Source organism: Rousettus aegyptiacus, unplaced genomic scaffold, assembly GCF_014176215.1.
Source record: "Rousettus aegyptiacus isolate mRouAeg1 unplaced genomic scaffold, mRouAeg1.p scaffold_m13_p_15, whole genome shotgun sequence".
NCBI classification, from domain to species: Eukaryota; Metazoa; Chordata; class Mammalia; order Chiroptera; family Pteropodidae; genus Rousettus; species Rousettus aegyptiacus.
In genome coordinates this window covers 59,088,497-59,106,381 of record NW_023416290.1, presented here as the reverse complement: position 1 = coordinate 59,106,381, position 17,885 = coordinate 59,088,497, and the positions used below count along the sequence as shown (strand labels likewise).

At 62.1% G+C, this 17,885-nt stretch overlaps 2 protein-coding genes, 1 non-coding gene and 1 pseudogene across 12 annotated transcripts in view; 2 read left to right on the top strand and 2 right to left on the bottom strand.

The window, feature by feature from the left end:
• Positions 1-8,835, top strand: part of SLC45A4 (solute carrier family 45 member 4) — a 52,124-nt gene extending 43,289 nt beyond the window's left edge. For 5 of the 6 annotated variants that reach the window (XM_036233098.1, XM_036233097.1, XM_036233101.1 and 2 more), the window contains exons 3-8: positions 1,472-1,660; positions 2,796-2,975; positions 3,314-4,290; positions 4,763-4,862; positions 5,933-6,144; positions 7,133-7,486. In XM_036233098.1, coding sequence (XP_036088991.1) covers positions 1,472-1,660; positions 2,796-2,975; positions 3,314-4,290; positions 4,763-4,862; positions 5,933-6,144; positions 7,133-7,486 — 2,012 coding nt within the window. Of the gene's footprint in view, positions 1-1,471; positions 1,661-2,795; positions 2,976-3,313; positions 4,291-4,762; positions 4,863-5,932; positions 6,145-7,132 lie in introns of all 6 variants that reach the window. The other variant, XM_016135991.2, reaches the window with a different exon arrangement.
• A 4,371-nt stretch (positions 8,836-13,206) lies between these two features.
• TRNAV-CAC lies at positions 13,207-13,279 on the bottom strand. Its single transcript has one exon. It is a non-coding gene; the product is annotated as a tRNA-Val (tRNA).
• A 1,712-nt stretch (positions 13,280-14,991) lies between these two features.
• Positions 14,992-15,107, top strand: LOC118612144 (annotated as a pseudogene).
• A 226-nt stretch (positions 15,108-15,333) lies between these two features.
• The window catches only part of DENND3 (DENN domain containing 3), a 32,224-nt gene continuing 29,672 nt past the window's right edge, over positions 15,334-17,885 (bottom strand). For 2 of the 5 annotated variants that reach the window (XM_036233096.1, XM_016135985.2), the window contains 3 exons: positions 17,371-17,489; positions 17,108-17,245; positions 15,334-16,960 (listed from right to left, as the gene is read on the bottom strand). In XM_036233096.1, coding sequence (XP_036088989.1) covers positions 16,757-16,960; positions 17,108-17,245; positions 17,371-17,489 — 461 coding nt within the window. In that variant the 3' untranslated portion in view covers positions 15,334-16,756. The remainder of the gene's footprint in view (positions 16,961-17,107; positions 17,246-17,370; positions 17,490-17,885) is intronic. The other 3 variants (XM_016135989.2, XM_016135986.2, XM_016135987.2) reach the window with 2 other exon arrangements.

The window sequence follows — 17,885 nt, the reverse complement described above, 5'->3', positions numbered from 1 at the left end:
AGTTGTGTGTGTCTGGTTTCGGAAAGAAATGACAGCTTCCCAGTTCGTCTGTGAACCTGTGCCCGGAAGTCACACCCTCAGGCTGTCACTGCAGGCCAGAGGTCACCTCTGCCTAAGGGGCCAGGCCCACAGCACGGGCCCCACTCAGGGAGTCGGCAAGGGGCGTGCCTGGTGCGGGACAGGCCCAGGAGAGAAGCAGGTGTGGCGGGGGTCGCTGTGCACGCACGCACGCACACGCACGCACACACACGCACACACACACACACGTGCTGCAGCTCCGCAGGGAATCCCCTGCCACGAGGCCGGCGCCGTGTACTGGTGAGGTTGCGACAGCTCAAACCCCAGCAGCAGAGCCAGTGCACGCGGGCCAGGGCGCGCGTCCTCCTCGCTGGGATCTGTGTGAGGCGTGCTGCGTCATTCCGGCGGTCGCATCTGAGGATCACGGCGCTTGGCCGCGGCCAGTGTTGGCGTGGCCGGTGCCAACCTCACCGACGTCACAGTCCCGTCTGCCTAACTGACGACAAGGGGTGAGGAGCTGGGCCCGCCGGAGCCGAACCAGAGCCCACCAGTGGACGCCCGGGGGCTCCCTGTTGGCTGGGGACTCGAGCCGAAGTGGGGGGCGCCCTCCCCGGGCCCTGTGCGGTGCCAGTGGAGTGCCGTGCCCGGGCCCCGGGCGCTGAGCACGGATGTTTTCCTGGTGCGCTGGCCGCGGCTGTGGAAGGTGCTTCCCTCTGGCCCCGAGCTCGGTTTCCTCCCCCAGTGCGAGTTTATTTTCTTAGTGGCTCAGCGCGAGATTCCATTTCTCAGCACCTTTGGCGGTGCAGAATGTCGGCCAAGTGCGTCCCTCGTGTGCCAAAGCGCCTTTTGTTTTTTAAGTCAGTTTTTTGCTGAGTATGACACACGGGAGGTGTGGGGTCGCAGTGTCCAGCTGGCTGGGCCGTCACCAGTGACTCCCTCCCAGGTCAGGAACGGAGCGGAGTCGCCCGGAGCCCCCGGCTCCTGCCATCGGCGGCCCGTTAGCCGCTTCGCGCGTCACGCAGCTGAGCTCGCGGCGTGGGCCCCCTGCGCCCGGCGGGTGTGGGCGTCGCCGTCGGGCTCGTTCCTGCCGCCGGCGGTGCGGCGCTCTGGCAGACGGTGTGCGAGGCTCGTTTCTCCGTTTCCTGGTTATGGGTGTGCGGGGTGCACAGTGGGCACCAGTGTGGGGGTGCGTAGACCTCGGAATCAGGCCGGCCCGGGTTTGGGTCCTGGCTCCCGGTTTTCACTGTGTGACCCAGGGCAGGCTGCCCAACCTCTCTGAGCTCCAGATCCCTGTCTGTAAACGGCACAGGGGCTTCGGCTGATCCCACGTCGCCCCGTCTTGCGAGCAGGGGCTCGGCCTGACGTGTCCGTGGCCTGCGGGGTGGTGTGCGCCCAGCAGCGCCTGCCCCCGCGCGGCCCGGGCCGGCGCGTCTGACGGCCGTGTGTGTCACAGGCCTCCCGGAGCAGTACTACAGCCTCACCTGGTTCCTGAGCCCCGTCCTCGGCCTCATCTTCACGCCGCTCATCGGCTCCGCCAGCGACCGCTGCACCCTGAGCTGGGGCCGGCGGCGGCCCTTCATCCTGGCCCTGTGCGTGGGCGTGCTCTTCGGCGTGGCGCTCTTCCTCAACGGCTCCGCCATTGGTGAGTGGCCCCCGCCGCGCTCCGCGTGCCCACTCGGGCGGCCTCGGCACCCGGGGAGGTGTGGCTGGCCGCCCCGGGTCCCAGTGCGGGCGGCCCTGCCCCAGCCCGGGCGGCCCCTCCATGGGCACTTGGCAGTGCGGGAGCCGGCGGCCCCACGTGGGAAAGTCCTGTGAACCTGTTCACAGGGAAGCGCTTCCTGTTGTGACCCGTTTGTTTTTAATGCGTATCTGACACCACGTCCTGTTTCCAGCATTATTTCAGAAATTATCTTTTCCTTTTTTTCTCTCCTTAGACCTGGTATTGAAAATGTCCAGACCTAGTTTGATACTTGTTTGTTTTGTTTTGTTTTTAATTAAAGCAGCTACGTGGGAAAATAGTTTTTGCCCTGAGGTTCCCATTAAAACTGTCAAAAACAAAACTTCGTTTTCTGCGGTGACTTGGGAGGCCCCATCTGTGTCCTGACACACACATGTGCTCCCAGTCTGCGTCCGCTGATGCGGGCCACGCAGGGGGACGCCGCGGGGCACCTCTCGGTGCGGCCAGGGCTGGCCGGCCCAGCTTCCTGCAGGCCCCGTGGGGACGGGCCGGGGACAGAAAGGTGCCGCCCAGCACCGGTCCCCTCGCTGAGAGACGCCTGTCGGGTGGGGCAGCCCCCCAGCCCGGCGTCCCCTGAGCAGAGGCCCAGCGCTGCCCTCTGTCCCCCGTGGGTTCAGTGACAGGCGCACGCGCCCCCTCTCGAGGCCCTGGCCAGGGAGCAGACGCCGGAGCTCACACTCAGTGCGTGCACAGGCGGTGCGTGTGGCCGAGCGTGTCACGCCTCCGCCTCCCTCGCTCACACCCTGTCCGTGCTCCCAGCACCGAACCCAGCCCCCCAAACCGCGCCCCGCGGGCCGGGTCAGGACACCTCCGCTCTCAGTCACCAACATAAGGCAGGGACGCTCTCTGAGGGTGACCGAGCAGCTCGTGGGAGCAGGGAGGACAAACAGCCCCGTGGGCACAGAAGTGGAGAAACCCGAGTGTGAGTCTTGTGTGCAGGGCGCCCCCTCTGGCTGGCTGCGTGTGAGTGTGGCCGTCTCCCCGGGCGGGGCCGTCGGCACCGGGGCGCTGAGCTCTGCCTGCCCGTGTGCCGCTCCAGGCCTGTCCCTCGGCGATGTCCCCTCCCGGCAGCCCATTGGCATCGTGCTCACGGTGCTGGGGGTGGTGGTCCTGGACTTCAGCGCGGACGCCACTGAGGGGCCCATCCGCGCCTACCTGCTGGACGTGGTGGACAGCGAGGAGCAGGACATGGCCCTGAACATCCACGCCTTCTCTGCCGGTGAGCACCTCTCGTCCCCAGCCCCACCCGGCCAGGGCCCCTGGTCAGCGTGGGCGTCCACGCCCCCCGTGCAGCTCCACCGCAGACGCCCACGCGGAGGCAGTGAGCAGGGACCCCCAGCCCAGTGGGGTTGGGACGGGGCCAGCCGTCCCCTGGCCTGACAGCCATCTGCTCCTGGTTTGCTCAGCAGGGGTCAGCGAGGCCGTCGCGTTTTGCTTCTCCTGTCATGTCCTCCCTGTGCCCCCCAAACCGTGCCCTGACCAGTATGACTGGGGGGGTGCCCTGCCCCCCTTCCGGGTCTGCTCACTGGCCACTCGTGTCCCCTCCTGCCCGCTCAGGTCTCGGCGGGGCCATCGGCTACGTGCTGGGGGGCCTGGACTGGACGCAGACCTTCCTGGGCACCTGGTTCCGGACGCAGAACCAGGTGCTGTTCTTCTTCGCGGCCATCGTGTTCACGGTGTCGGTGGGGCTGCATCTGGGCAGCATCGAGGAGGAGCAGTACAGCCCGCAGCAGGAGCGCGGCGCGGAGGCCCCGCCGCCCGACGAGGCGCAGTCGGAGCACGAGCTGCGCCTGGACTACCTGGAGGTGGACCTCGTGCGCAGCAAGAGCGACTCGGTGCTGCACGTGCCGGACGCCGCGCTGGACCTGGGCCCCGAGCTGCCGTTCCTGCACGACATCGAGCCCTCCATCTTCCACGACGCCTCGGCCCCCGGCAGCCCCCGCGGCACCAGCCCGGACCTCGCTGCGGCCCGGCTGCCGCGCCTGTCCTCGCTGCTCAGGGAACCCGCCAAAGAGGACGCCACGCTGCTCGACAATCACGCGAACGAAGCCAAAGTCCCGAACGGGAGCGGCTCCCCGCCGAGGGCCGGCCCCGGCGACGGCCCCCGCGCGGCCCCGAAGCCGGCGGCCGGCGGCGTGCGGCGGCGCCGGCACGTGTTCCGCCGGCACGCCTCCAGCACCTTCTCCTACTACGGCAAGGTGGGCTCGCACCACTACCGCTACCGCCGCGCCCACGCCGTGGTGCTCATCAAGCCCTCGCGCAGCATGAGCGACCTGCGCGAGCTGCAGCAGCGGCAGCGGCAGCGCTGCCGGCGCCGCCACCAGAGCGGGGCCACCAGCTCCAGCGCCGACACCGAGAGCGAGGAGGGCGAGGCCGAGACCACCGTGCGGCTGCTCTGGCTGTCCATGCTGAAGATGCCGCGCGAGCTCACGCGCCTCTGCCTCTGCCACCTGCTCACCTGGTTCTCCGTCATCGCCGAGGCCGTGTTCTACACCGACTTCATGGGCCAGGTCATCTTCGACGGGGACCCCAAGGTGAGCGCCGGGGAGCGCGTCCTCGTGCCCAGGGCGCTCCCAGGGCCCCTCCCGGAGCCCCAGGCTGGGGTCGGGGTCCGTGCGGGCCTGGGGTGTCCGCGGTCGGCACTTAGGCAGGCCGACGGCTCTCACGGGGCGGGAGCGTGTCGGAGGCTGGAACCGAGGCGCGGCTTCGGCCCTCAGCCGCGTGCCCCCGGCTCCCGGACTTCACACCTTCCGCAGTGATCGGTTATCGCCCGCGGCTGGGCTCGGCTGGCGCCGCCTCTGTCCCCGTGGTGTTCGCTGGCTCGCGCCTGGGGCTGCGTCACCTGGGTCGGTCTGAGCTCCTCCGTGTGGCAGCCGCACGGGCCTGGCCCCTGCTCGTCACCTCTTTAAATAGCTTGCCTGCAGTTGAGATGTGAAACAACCTCTTTTGCCCAGAGGGTGTGGCATGAGGTCGCTGTCCCCTGAGCCCGTCTCGTTTCTGCAACAGGCTCCCTCGAACTCGACCGCCTGGCAGGCCTACAACGCCGGCGTGAAGATGGGCTGCTGGGGCCTCGTCATCTACGCAGCTACTGGTGCGATTTGCTCAGGTGAGCGGTCCCCGGGTGCGGCAGTGCGGCCGAGGGTGTCCTGCCCCTTCAAACAAGGCTGTCTGTCTCACGGGGACAGAATCATGGAAACTCGTGCGTCATCTCAGGGAAAAGCCACCGGAGGCCGTTACTGGGAACCGGGAGGCCCGAGAACCCAGTGTGGCAGTTCTCTGTGAGCTGGCCCCTGCAGGGGGATCCCGGGGGTGGGGGGGCTCTGACCAGGGGCGGGCTCAGGTGCTGGCAAGACTGCAGGAATTATGCCGCTGAGGCCTTAGGAGGACAGAGGGAGGTGGGGTGGGCACCGGGTCCTGCGTGAGGGCCGCGGCGAGCTCGGGGCCTGCCTGCGGGCGGGGTAGCTGCAGGAACGTCTGTGGTGTGGAGAGGCCACTGCGTGGAAGCAGTTATTATCCTGGGTGGATGGGGATTGGGGTGACAGACGTCAGTCCTGGCCACGGCGTGCCCACGCATGCCTCTAAGTGGGGCGTAATCACAGTCAGGGGCCTCCCCGCCATTCCCTACCCGACCATGGAGGAGGTGGCCGGCTTTGTGTCAGCCTGGCCTAGACTTGACGGTGGACGAGCCACATGACATGAAGTAGCTGGAAGCCAGCGTCACGGTCACATGGCTGTTGGTGCTTTGACAGTTCTCAGGTCGTTGCTGTGAGGCTTCCTGCTGGGGTGACGGGTGAGCTCCCGGGTCAGGACGGGCGAGCAGAGAGAGGTCTGTCTTTCCAGGCCTACGGGCACCCGCGAGGGAACAGGCAGCGACCCGAGTCCCCAGAGCAGGACTGGTGTAGGGCAGGGGAGGCCGCGGGCGGGGCCAGGCCGGCTGGGCAGGGCAGGGGGCCAGGAGCAGCAGGATGGGCCAGTTGATGGGGTCTGGGACCCAGAGGCCGACCTCTTCCTGAGCGTCTGCAACCCCTGGACGTTGGGCACAGCGAGCTGCAAGCACTTGGGGGGCCAGCGTCCAGCCCTGTGGCATGGGCATGAGGGCAGCGGCGTGGGCGGGGATGCAGGCGTGAAGCGGCCGCCTGCCAGTCAGCGTCCTGTGAGGCCGCGCTCTCTCTGCAGCCCTGTTACAGAAATACTTGGACAACTACGACCTGAGCATCAGGGTCATCTACGTGCTGGGGACGCTGGGCTTCTCCGTGGGCACGGCCGTGATGGCCATGTTTGCCAACGTCTACGTCGCCATGATCATGATCAGCACCATGGGCATCGTGTCCATGAGCATCTCCTACTGCCCCTACGCTCTGCTCGGGCAGTACCACGACATCAAGGAGGTGCGTCTGCGGCCGCGGGGGCTGGCGGGCAGGGTGTGGGCGCGCGCAGTGACGGGCTGCGGGCCACCTGGCTCCAAAGCCTGCCTCATCTCCCACTCGCCTAGACCACACTGCGCCTCACACAAAGGGCATGCACAGGGCCCAGGGGCCTCCTGGGGCTTTGTTCCGGAGCGGCCCTCTGCCCGGGCCCGTCTGGCACAGGCTTCCCGGCTGCAGGGGGTCTGTTCCTTCGGCTACCTGCCCGCAGGCGCCAGGTGCCCCCCAGCTTGCTGTTGGGGGAGCAGGAGGCTGCCTGCCCCCGTGGTCCCCTCTCAGGCCACTGGGGAGGGCAAGCTCTGTCCCACCGGACAGTGCAAGCCACCGAGGTAGGTCTACACTCCAGCAGCCACAGCACAAGGTGAAGACGGTTAAAATCGATTGTCATAGTGTATTTGATCCGGTGCATCCAAAACATACTTTCAGCACGTTCTGAACATAAACACTGAGAGGTCGCATTCTCACCCAGGCCCCGAAACCTGGTGTGCGTTGTGCACATGCAGCACTTCGGGTCAGACGAGCCGCTTGTCAGTGCTCAAGAAACACTGTGCGGGTGTAGACAATGGTTCTCAGACTTAACACACAGACCCTTCACGGGCAAAGGGCGCACAGTCAGCTCGCATGTCCTTTCTTCTGAGCCTAAGCCACGTTTGACTTTCTAATCTCTTCAACTTATTAACGCGACGTTCGCTGTGACTGGGTGTGTGCGCTGTGGTGAGAACGCGGAATAACTCAATGTTTCGCGTCGAGTACGTGTTGGAATGACGGTGCTCGGTGCCTACCAAGTACCAAGCTGATGGAAACCTGAGCCTCTAAGTCGAGGTACAGCGCGACTGCAGGAAAGCTGGCCGTGGTGCTGACCACGCCGTGCCGTGCCGAGCGGGCGGGGAGCGCGGCCGGGGTCAGGCCGTGGCGCTGGCCGTGGCGCTGACCGTGGCTCTGTCTCTTGCAGTACGTGCAGCACAGCCCCGGGAGCTCCAGGCGTGGCTTCGGCATCGACTGCGCCATCCTCTCCTGCCAGGTCTACATCTCGCAGATCCTCGTGGCGTCCGCCCTCGGGGGCGTGGTCGACGCCGTGGGGACTGTGCGCGTCATCCCCGTGGTGGCCTCCGTGGGCTCTTTCCTGGGCTTCCTGACGGCCACGTTCCTGGTGATCTACCCGGAGGTGTCGGAGGAGGCGAAGGAGGAGCACAAAGGCCTGTCTTCCCAGCCGTCCGGCGGAGGCGGTGGCGAGAAGCCCACAGTCCTGAGGCTCTCGCGGAGGGAGGGCCTGCCGGGCCCCGTGGAGACGGAGTCGGTGGTCTGAGCCGCACCCCTGCGTGCACACACCCCCGCACGTGTGCCCACACGCGTCCCCGCGGGGCGGCAGGCGGGGCTCACGCTGCCCAGCTGGCCCCGCGGCCCCGAGCCTCTTCACTGAGCGGAGCGGAGACTCACTAGCGGTAGGGTAGGTTGAGCCACGAGGCAGAAATACCACACTAATTACTTTTCCACAATTAAAAGAATCATTTGAAATCTTTTTTATTTTTAATTGAAAAAGATCTTTTGATTTCAACTTTATGTTTTATTCTGCAGGTATATTATTCTGCATGTTTTTAAATTGTAAAGCAGATTTACAATATAGACCATAAGCAATTTAGAAAAAAAATAATATTTTGTATTTCTGAAGTCATAATTGAAACAGGCCGTCTGGTGTTCTTTGCTGCATCTTGTCTGAGTCCGTCAGATCACGGTCGTGTAGTCAGTGACTGGGACGTGTTCACCAAATGTTTCCTCTGGACCCGTCAGACCTCGCCACACGTCGGTGCTGCAGCTGTTGGAGAGCATTTTTCTTTATCATTATTTTATGGGGAAAAAAAAATTTTTCCCCCTGAACTGTTATTTTTTTATTTTGTTACTGTTTTTTAGCATCTCTCCTCAGAGAGGTTGGCGCGTTGTGCCCAGGGCACCCTGTTCCCGGCAGCTGAGGGGGCCGCACACCAAAGATGGGAGGGGCCAGGGCTCGGGGCTCCTGGCGGGCAGAGAAGGGGGGTTTGCAGGGGCCGCGGGGGGCGCCCCTCCCCTGGGGCGTGTCAAGCGCAGCCTCCTGGGCAAGGTCCTGGAGGCTCTCAGCTGCACTTTGATGTCTTTTGACCACCTGCTGGGCCATCCCTGAGGGCAGAGCTCCGGGCGGGCGGGGCCCTCCCAAGGCCTGCGGCCAGGCTGGACACTGCTGAACTCTTGTGACGTCGTCACCCGCTCAGCCCACTTGACGCTGGAATCGGGACAGTGGCACGGTGACGGGAGTGTCTGCAGCGGAAGGTCCTCAGCCGGGCGGCTCAGCGCGCTGCCCCTGGCTCGGCGGGCAGCCCTGGACCTTGGGAAGAGCCGTCGCCAAACGCCGCAGCTGCCGGACGTGGTCCGTGGCCACACTGCAGCAAGCAGCTCCCGTCGCTCTTGCAGAGCGGTCAGTCTCAGGAGGGGGCGGCCTCCCCGTGAACCGGACAAAGTGGACATTCACACACTTCGCTGCCTCAAGCTAATTTTTTTTAAAAAAGTACTTTAAAATGCATGAGAATCATGCTGCAATATGATCATTCTAAAGTAAATATATATATATATATATTTCAAGATGAAACTAAGCAATTTTGAAATAAATTACTTGAATTTTCTGGATATTTAAAGGAATGACTGTGTTTAATGTACTCGACTGGTCTCTGGCCTTGCCGTGTCTCCGCCGCTGGTGGTCCTTTGTGGCTTGTGTTTCGGGTGCCTGTCCATGTCAGACGCCTTCTGAGGCCGGGCACCCTCCCTCCAAAGGCCAGCTGCAAGACACGAGCGTTTTCTGTGTGTTAAGTAAACACTGGGAACGGCCCGTGACTATTGTGTGTGGACAGGAAGTGGCCCTCCTATTACTGAGAGCACCCACGCATTCCCGAGACTCAGCCGGCCCGGGGGGCCCCGACCCCTTGTCACAGGGGGCCCGGGGCAGGTCACTTGGATGCACTGTGAAGCTCGGGGCTTGAAGATCGCAGGTTCTCAAGACCACGTGGGGCATCCAGGTGGCAGACTATCAGCCAATTTATCCTGTTCCTCCAGGGGCCTCCTGACAGAAAACAGGGAGACGGCAGGAAGGGGGGACACGGGCCGGGTGAAAGGGGGCCCAGATCAAGGTCCGAAGTGAGCCAAACGCGCCTGCCCCGGCCCCCTTCCCGCCCTCCACGGCCGGCTCAGGCTGACACGGGCTCAGGGCCCGGATCCTGGGAGGCAAGAGGAGCTTGTGGCGGGGCCACCTCCCGACAAGGGCGTTGACCCTTGAGATCCGACCTTGAACGTGGCTATGATCTGAAATAAGGACATCAAAGGAGGTTCGGTGGAGGCCACTGCTGGAGGAGCGACAGCGCTGAGGATCCAGGTGACCGGTCGGTGGGGCGGGCCGGCTGCTCCCCGCTCAGCGCACAGGCGAGCGCTCGTGCTCGGCAGGGTTTAAGCCTTTGGAAGCCTTTCGGATGTTTGCTACCAAAGTCTGTCTGACGGGGTCAGACGCAGGGGAGGGAGGCGCCTGGCCCGGGGTGGAGGGGTCGCTGCCGGTCAGCCCGGAGCTGCCGCCTGGGCTCCTCGCGCCGGCGTGAGCACGAGCGGACCACAGGGCCGACGCCTCGCCCCTCAGCCCCGTCCTCGCCAGATCATTTCAGGACTGCGCCGACTCGAAACTCCCAGAGCCGTCGCCTCGTGTCTAAGCCGGGAGGCAGGGCTGCTGTGTGCCGTGCGATTGCAGACTGGTTTGGGTGAGTGTGTTCTAACACCGCCTCGGACGGGGGCAGTGCCTCTGTGGCCTGGTCCCCTGAAGGCCCTGGCCGAGGGCAACAGGCAGGACGAGCCCTGCGAGCATCTGCTGGGCATCTCGGAACAAGCTGTTTGGTTCCATTGAACTGGCCATGGGATATCGTTGATTTTAGCAACGATGTCAGTGTGTTAAATAAACACTGATTTTAGCAACGATATCCGTGCGTCAAACGCACGCTGTTTCATGAGGAAGAGGTTGTGAAGGGGAGGAACCCCGCACGGTCGTTTTCCGACCAGGCGGGCGCAGCGGCTTGGCGCCTGTCGGTGCCAGCGCGGAGCCCTTGGGCCTCGTCGTCCCTTCCAGGTGGACGCTGGCCGTGCGTGTGCCGTCACCGCCCCGCTGTGCACAGGGCTGTGTGACCCCCCCACCTCGTGCACGGCCGACCTGGATGTGGGCCGGGGCCCTGCGGGCTCCCCTCTGGTTGCCTTGTAGCTGATCCTAATAAATCTTCCTACAAGGTGACCACACGGGTGGGTCTGTGTGCTTTCCCCCAGCCCCTCCCTCTGCCCCCCCCCCGGGTCCCAGGTGGGTCCGAGGAGGGGCGGGCAGGCCACACCTGGACTATGGCCAGGCTGAGTGTCAGCTCACAGACGGGGGCTGGGGGGCCTTGTCTCTGCCCGCCTCACCCGGCTCAGGTGGGGGCTCAGGCTGAGCCAGCTGGGGTGACGCCCGCCCACCCGGCTCGCTGGCTGTGTGGGCACCGTCGCCATGTCAGGTCCTGGGTCAGGTGTGGCCACAGGCCCGACAGCCCTTCCTGGTGAGTGGGCAGTAGGGTCCTCCACCTGTAGAGCATGTGGGGGGCGCTCAGAACCTGGGCTCTGGTTACCTTCGGCCAGCACACTGGCCGAGCTGCCACCCAGTATGGGGGTGTGGGCACCCTGGAACCAGGCAGGCTGGAAGCGGCCATGACAGCCCCCCCACCCCCAGTTGGCAGATAAGGAAATGAAGGGGGTGGGGATTTGCCCAGGGTCACACAGCTGGTGAGATCTGGACTCAGGACACGTGGATTCGTTCAAAGGCCGCTGACCCCCAGTGAGACTGGGGGTGCTGAATCAGGGTGCTGAGGGGCGGCGGAGGTGGGAAGGAGAGGGGGGCTAGTATCGAGGTCACCCTGGGAGCCCAGGGTCCAGCCCGAGCCAGGGGATGGAGGCCAGAGCACCCACCACTCCCCCTCTCCAGCCTGGGCCGTGCTTGTGACCTAGCGCCCCACAGGCGGGACTCCCCGCACCTCCCTGTGTGAGACCGGGGTTCCGCGTCCCCCTGCTGCTGCGGTGCCCCGTGCAGGGCTGCTCTGGACTGCGCAGGGGCGGGGCGGGGCGTCACGTCCTGCAGGCTGCCTGTGTCCTCGCCCGGCTCACACCGGTGTGCAGCGCCCCCTGCTGTCCACCCGGATGGAGCCCCCACCAGCACGGTGCCTGCTCCGGCCCAGGTGGTCCTTCCTCCCCTCGGGGTGCCCCCGCCCCCCGCCCCGCAGGGTGCTGGTCCCAGGATGCACTGCACGCCTTTGATAACCAAAAATGAGTGTCCCAGGCCAAACGCCTGGACAACCGTTCCCACATCAGCTAAGGCAGAAAGTTTCTTGAAACTTGGACCACACTGCATAGTTTATAATCTACATTTTTTGTTCAGCAAAACATTTGATCATCCCTATTTGCTGATGTAGATATTACATTCCTGAAAAAGTATTAAGTTTTCGGTTTTGTTTTTATTTGAAAATAAACATCTATTTCGTCTGTATCGTTATAAAATTGCAACGCTCACTTGTCTTCCTAGTAGGACACGTTAGGGTTTTCCCAGGAAGAGTGGGAGGCCTCAAGCAGGACGTGTGTAGACAGAAACATGTTAGTGAAGAGAATCGAATTTTTAATGAGAAATCTCGCGTTTGGCCGTCAGCCAGGGCTCCTGGGCTTTCATTTTAAGCCTTTTGTTCGCCGTCCGTCTACGTCTTACTAACCGGGTCCTTCCAACAGCGTGGAGAGGGGACCGGAATTTTTAGATCGAGAAACTGCGCCCAGAAGGGGGAGCACCGGGTCCTTTCCCGGGTCCTTAGAAATGGTAGGAACACAGAAGTTCCAAGGTGAGCGTGGGGATCCCCTTGGGTCCCCCCAGGACTCGGCAGGGCCCCGGCAGGGCGGGAGCCAGGGGGCCGCTGCGACAGACGCAGGGGACGCCGGACTCGGCCGCGTCCACACGGCACGAGGGGGTCGAGGTTGGACAGTTGGTTCGCAGTGTGACCCCGACGACGATGGGAGCGGGGGCCGCGGGCGGTGACTACGCGGCCTCCCTGCGGGCTCGGGCCGGGGGCGGCACGTGGCCCGCGGGCGTCCGTGCGCGTGTCCGCAGTGTCTGTGCGCATGTCCGCGGCCGCCCGCGGCGGTCCCCGCGCCCCTCGCCTGCCCTCCGCGCCCCCGCGTGGCAGCCGCCGCTTCGCCCTTTGTCACTGTAGTCGCTGCCTGGAGTTTCGTTTGAACCGTACCAGCGTGTCGTCCTTAACTTTGTAAAAAACCCTTCCCGTGGGGCTCTCCCGTGGGGCTCTCCGCGTTCTGCCTCCCCACAGGGGATGGAGGATGTAGGTGCTCCGCCCCCTGCTGGCGTCCCTGTGACCCGGCAGCCCGTCCCCGGGCTGTGGCCGTGTCTCCTGCTGGGTTGACATGCAGTTCCTTTAGCTGTTAACTGGATTTCCCGGTATTTGTCATCCGTTTATCTTCTAACCTAAATTCTTAGTTGGTTGGTTTTTCTGAGTGTCAAGGATATAATTCCTTTATCTGATGTATATTTTGTGAATATTTTCTCCCAGTCTATGAGCGATGTCTGCCTCATTTTTTATTTTAGTGAAGGAATTCGTCTTACACCACTAAGTGTGGTGTGGGGTTTGCTTAGCTATCCTTTATCAAGTTGAGGGAGTTTCTTTTTACTTCTACTTTTCTGAGATTTTTTATCATGGATGGATGTTGAATTATGTCAGATACTCTCCTGACTCTATCGAGATGAACTTGTGATTTCTCGTTTTTGGCTTTGGAAGATGATGAATTACATCAGTTGGTTTTGGATATTTTTTTTACTTATTGTCATTTATGCCTACAGCACCTGGTCTTCCTAGATGGTCTCCCATCCAAGTACTAACCAGGCCCCACCCTGCTTAGCTTTGGAGATCAGCCGATGGGCTCCATCAGGGTGGCGTGGCGGTAGACCAAGGACCGTGGCTCCACTGGGGCGCGAACCCAGGACCTTCTGTGTGTGAAGCAGACGTGCTAACCGCTACACTATGGAGCCACATCCTGGTCTTGAATATTAAACCAACCTCACATTCTTGGGACGACTACCACCTGGTCGTAAGATATTATTCTTTTTTGTATTCCTGGATTTTATTTGATCTGTTTTTTGTGTGCCTTGTTTTTTCTCGTCTGGTTTGGGTAGCAAGGCAATGTCAGCCTCATTCAACGAGATAAGAAGCGTTCACTCTCATATAATGTTTGGAAAAATTCATCGGTGGATTCTTTCCATCAGGTTTGCTCCATCCATGTGAAGGATTTAAATTACGAGTTAAATTTCTTTGTTGTACACGAGGCTGCTCAGGCGATCTGTTTCTTTTGGAATGATTTCAGTTTGTTCATGTCTTTCAGATTTTTCCATTCGTTCTAAGTTGTCAGATTTATTGGCATCAAATTAAAGATATTCCCATCGCCTTTATCAGCAGCCGCAGGCCCCGGGGTGAATCTGCACACAGCGACCCGCGCAGGGAGAGCTGTGCAGCTCCGTGGGGCTCGGCGTGTGCACACACCTGAGTAACAAGCACTTGGGCCTCCCACCTCTGCAGGTCTGTAAATGTGTCTCCTAAGACACTGTCATTGGGCTTAGGGCCCATCCTAATCCAGGACGATCTCGATCTTTAACTTAATTACACCTGTAAAGATCCTTTTTCCCAATAAATTCACATTCTCAGGTTTCCGGGGTTAGGACCGGACCACTGTCCAGCAGGGCCACTGTCCAGCCCTCTGCGGCAGCTGTCACATGGCTACTTGCCCGTTCCTTAATGTCGCCACGGGAGCCCAGCCCAGCGAGCAGCCTGGGAGGGACTGCCCTCAGCCTCTCCTGGGCCCGGCTCAGTTTCTAAACCAGCCCTGCAGGAAAGAAGTGTCTCCATTCACAGGGGTTGGGTCCTGTGCCCAGGTCCCCAGCCTCACCCAGGGCCCCAGGCTACCTCCGTGTCAAGGCACAGAAACCCAGAGCTTCCCAGAGTCCTGTGCGCCCCCAAGGTCACACTGCCACCGCAGCATGTCCCAGAGAAACCAGCTCTGGAGTATCCCTGAGCGCTGCCTCAGCCCCTGGGGACCCCCCTGGCGTCGCCCCCAGGCGGCAGGGACCAAGGGCGCCTCCTCCGCCTGGCCCTCCGTCTCCTGAGAAGTCTCCTGGAAATGGAAAGCCGTGCACTTTTCATTCGCACGTCACAGTCACACTCGGCCTAGGTGTCACCTGAGATCAGGTGGTATGTTCACACCTTCCGAGACGTTGCCCTGTGATCCTCGCAGCTCCCTGCCCCCGCCCCGCAGGCGTGGGGGGGCGGGCCTCTCGGCAGTGGGCGGGGCCGTGCCAGCTCCGCCCCACCTCCCCCACCCCGATTGAGCTTTCTTTGTATTGTCTCAAACAGGCTGCAGAGCCGAAATTACACCAAAGTATCTCGGTCAAGGTAAACTCCGCTTTTCGCCAGTTTGATTCAGGTCCCGAAGGCCGAGGCAGGGACGTGCGGGGGGGGGGGGGACCCCGCAGGCACACGGGCGCCCTGTCCGTGTCAGCAGACCCCGCCCGCAGAGGGGAGGGCCCGTTCACACACGCAGACCCTGCACCCGGCGCCCCCATTCGCCCCTTTTTCTTTTATGGAAATGACCGTGGCCCGAAAGCCCCTGGCCTTTCTGCACTAGGGGCACATTCCAGTGAAATCGCTGTCAAGGAGAAGTGATCACCAAGGGTAAAGGAACAAAAAGTCTACCTACAGCCACGCCACCCTGAACACACCCGATGTCTGATCCCGGAAGCTAAGCAGGGTCGGCCCTGGTTAGTACTTGGATGGGAGACCACCTAGGAAGACCAGGTGCTGTAGGTGTAAAAAATAAAAAAATAAGGGACTGTAAGCTGACAAGGTCCTTGTAATCTTTGAGGTCAACCAAGGGATACCTTGTCTAAAAAAAGAAAAAAGAAAAGAAAAAATACGAAAAGTGCATTAAAATCACTTGCTGGCTGGTTAGGGTGAGAGCAAATCCAAGAGCTCCTGTAAATTTCTAAAAGTCTCTCCTGCCAGCTGATGTTGCAAAAAGGAAGGACACTATACGTCAGTGTTTAGTAAACAAGAGTTTATTATCGACAAGGTGAAAACACTGGTTACGTGTGGCATTAAATAATTTATTGCTGACAGGCTTTTGCTGGAATTTTTCATGTTTATAAAAGCAGAACTCAACCTTCCGCCCTTCGCTGCTGGCCAAGCCATCCTTCTAGAAGTTGGGAACACACTGTCTCGGTAAGCAGACTTGAGGTGGGGGCTGGGCTGCCTGGCTGTTCCCTGCACCCCAGGAAACTCAGTGCCCCTAAACATCATTTCTAAATGGATCCCATAGACCAAGCCAGAGGCCCGCAAACGCTTCCGCAACACGCAGCCCTGTTCTGGAGGCCCGAACAGCACCCCGAGGCCTTGGGGGGTGAGCATGGCCTGGCGCAGAGACTGTCCCGGCCCCAGAAGCCCAGGGTCAAGGGCTCAGCAGCCCCTGCAACTGGACTCGTGCTGGGCCCACAGGGGACAGGCCACGGGCCTGCACACAGGCGGCAGGCGGAGGCTCCCTGCGTGCCCAGCGACCATGACCGAAGGCTCCTTGCTGGTCAGTTAGGGAGTGAAACCTCAATACTACAGTAAGAATGTGCCAAGTGTCTTCCTTGCAAACAGTTATTTATAGCTAATAAGATCACCTTTAGTTAACTAACAAAGCACCATCTGCAGATACATACACAGCACACACAAGAGGCCAACAGAATGGAATGTACATGGGTATCTAGTCAGTGACCTCGCCGGGACGCGGTCACACAGGCTGGTGCAGAGGGGACTTTTAGGTCTGATCTTTGGTAGAAAAAAGGCTCTCTGGGTTTCTTCGTTACAGAACTTTTGCATTAGTTAAGAAGAAAAAACAGTTTGCCTCAGCTGCCCCGACCCCTGTGCAGGCAGCCTCGTTATAGTGTTGTCCCCTCCCTGGGCGGGCCTCGGTCACCTGCTCTGATGGGGGACAGCAAGGGCAGGTTCAAAAAGGTCATTTTAAAAATACCCGTTCTCGTAAGCTCTGCTGGAAGCAGGAAGTCCACGTAAGGCTGTGGGGCTGTAAACCTGGTGTCTAGCACGTGTCTGTTGAATGGATGGATGAATGAATGAAGGAACGACCGACCGACCGAATGAAGCAGAGGAAAGGCCGACCAGAGACCTGAGGTCTGCAGGTCACGTGTGACTTTGCCTAACTGCTTCCAGCTGTCTCCGGGGCTGGCCCTCCAGGTCGTGGATTCTGGAACTTTCGCAGAGGTTATCACAAAGGTCATTCAGTCGCCTGCCTGCGAAGTGCCCCAGCCCCACACGCTGTCGGTACAGGGTACAGTTTAATCAGGAAAGTCCCAGAGAGACAAAGCCTGACCGCCGCCCGCGCTGGGCGAGCCCCGGGCAGCGGGCAGCGGGCCCGCCGGCCTCGCTCGGCGCACGGCCCTGATCGGCACCGACCGCGGTTACTCGACTGTCCAGATGGCGATCTTTCCTTCCTCCCTGCCGGACCCGCTCAGCACGTATCTGTCCTCGGCGGAGCACAAGGTCTTCACAGTGTCGCTGTGGGCCACCAGCTCCTTCTCCACCGTCCTCCGCTCGGCGTCGATCACGTAGATTTTCCCTTTGGTCTTGCCCTGCGACAGCCCCGTGCCGCCCACCCAGATCTGCCGAGAGACACGGGGGCATCAGCACACAGGGGTCCGCCAGGGAGAGGAGGTCGCGCATGCGCGTGATGGTGCACCCCCGCCCCCCGCGGGCTTCCGGGGGGCAGGGTTCATCCCAGTCTGCTGGGCAGCCCGGGCTGCAGGCCTCACCTGCTTCTTCACCCTGATCATGCATCTGACCTCGGCGCAGTCTTGCAAGCGGAGCCGCTGAGGGGGCCGGCCCAGGTCCCCCAGGGCCCAGATGTAGACGTCGTCGTATCCGGCACACACCGCCCACAGCTGCCCCTGCTGAGACAGGAGTCACGGTGCGGGGGGCGGCAGACGCTCCGCGGCGCCTCGGGAGGGCCCGGGAGCGCGGGGGGGGGGGGGCGGGGGGGGATGGCGGGTGGCCGGGCCGCAGGCGCCCTGGGTACCTCGGGCAGCAGCTGGAAGCCCAGGAAGGCGGTGCGCCTCTCCTGGAAGTTCTCGTCCAGCTTTAGCTGCTGGCAGAGCACGCCGCTCGTGGTCACCACCATGATGCTGCCGCCTGTGCCTACGGAAGCCAGAGCCGGGTGAGGGGCGTGAGGACCGGGCAAGCGGCCGTGCGACTGGGGACACTGGTCCCACCCGCTCGGGCTGCCCCCAGCAACTGGGGCCGGGACCGCCGTGGGGGGCCCGCTCCGGGCAGGGACGCTCCCCGCAGGGACGTGGCAAGCAGCAGCCATGTCGCCGATGGGAAACGCGCTAGGACCCAGCGCCCCGGCTGAGGCCCTGCGAAGCGTGGCGAGGACGCAGCCCCTTCGGGGTCTCCCTGCCAGTGGTTCTGGGTGCTCGCGCCTGCAGCTGCAGCCACCCCAACCCCGGCCGCGGGTGCAGAGCGAAGGGTCACGGGGCTGGCCACCCGCTCACAGGCAGCGTCTTCCGAACACCGAGTCTGCGCATCGCCCGA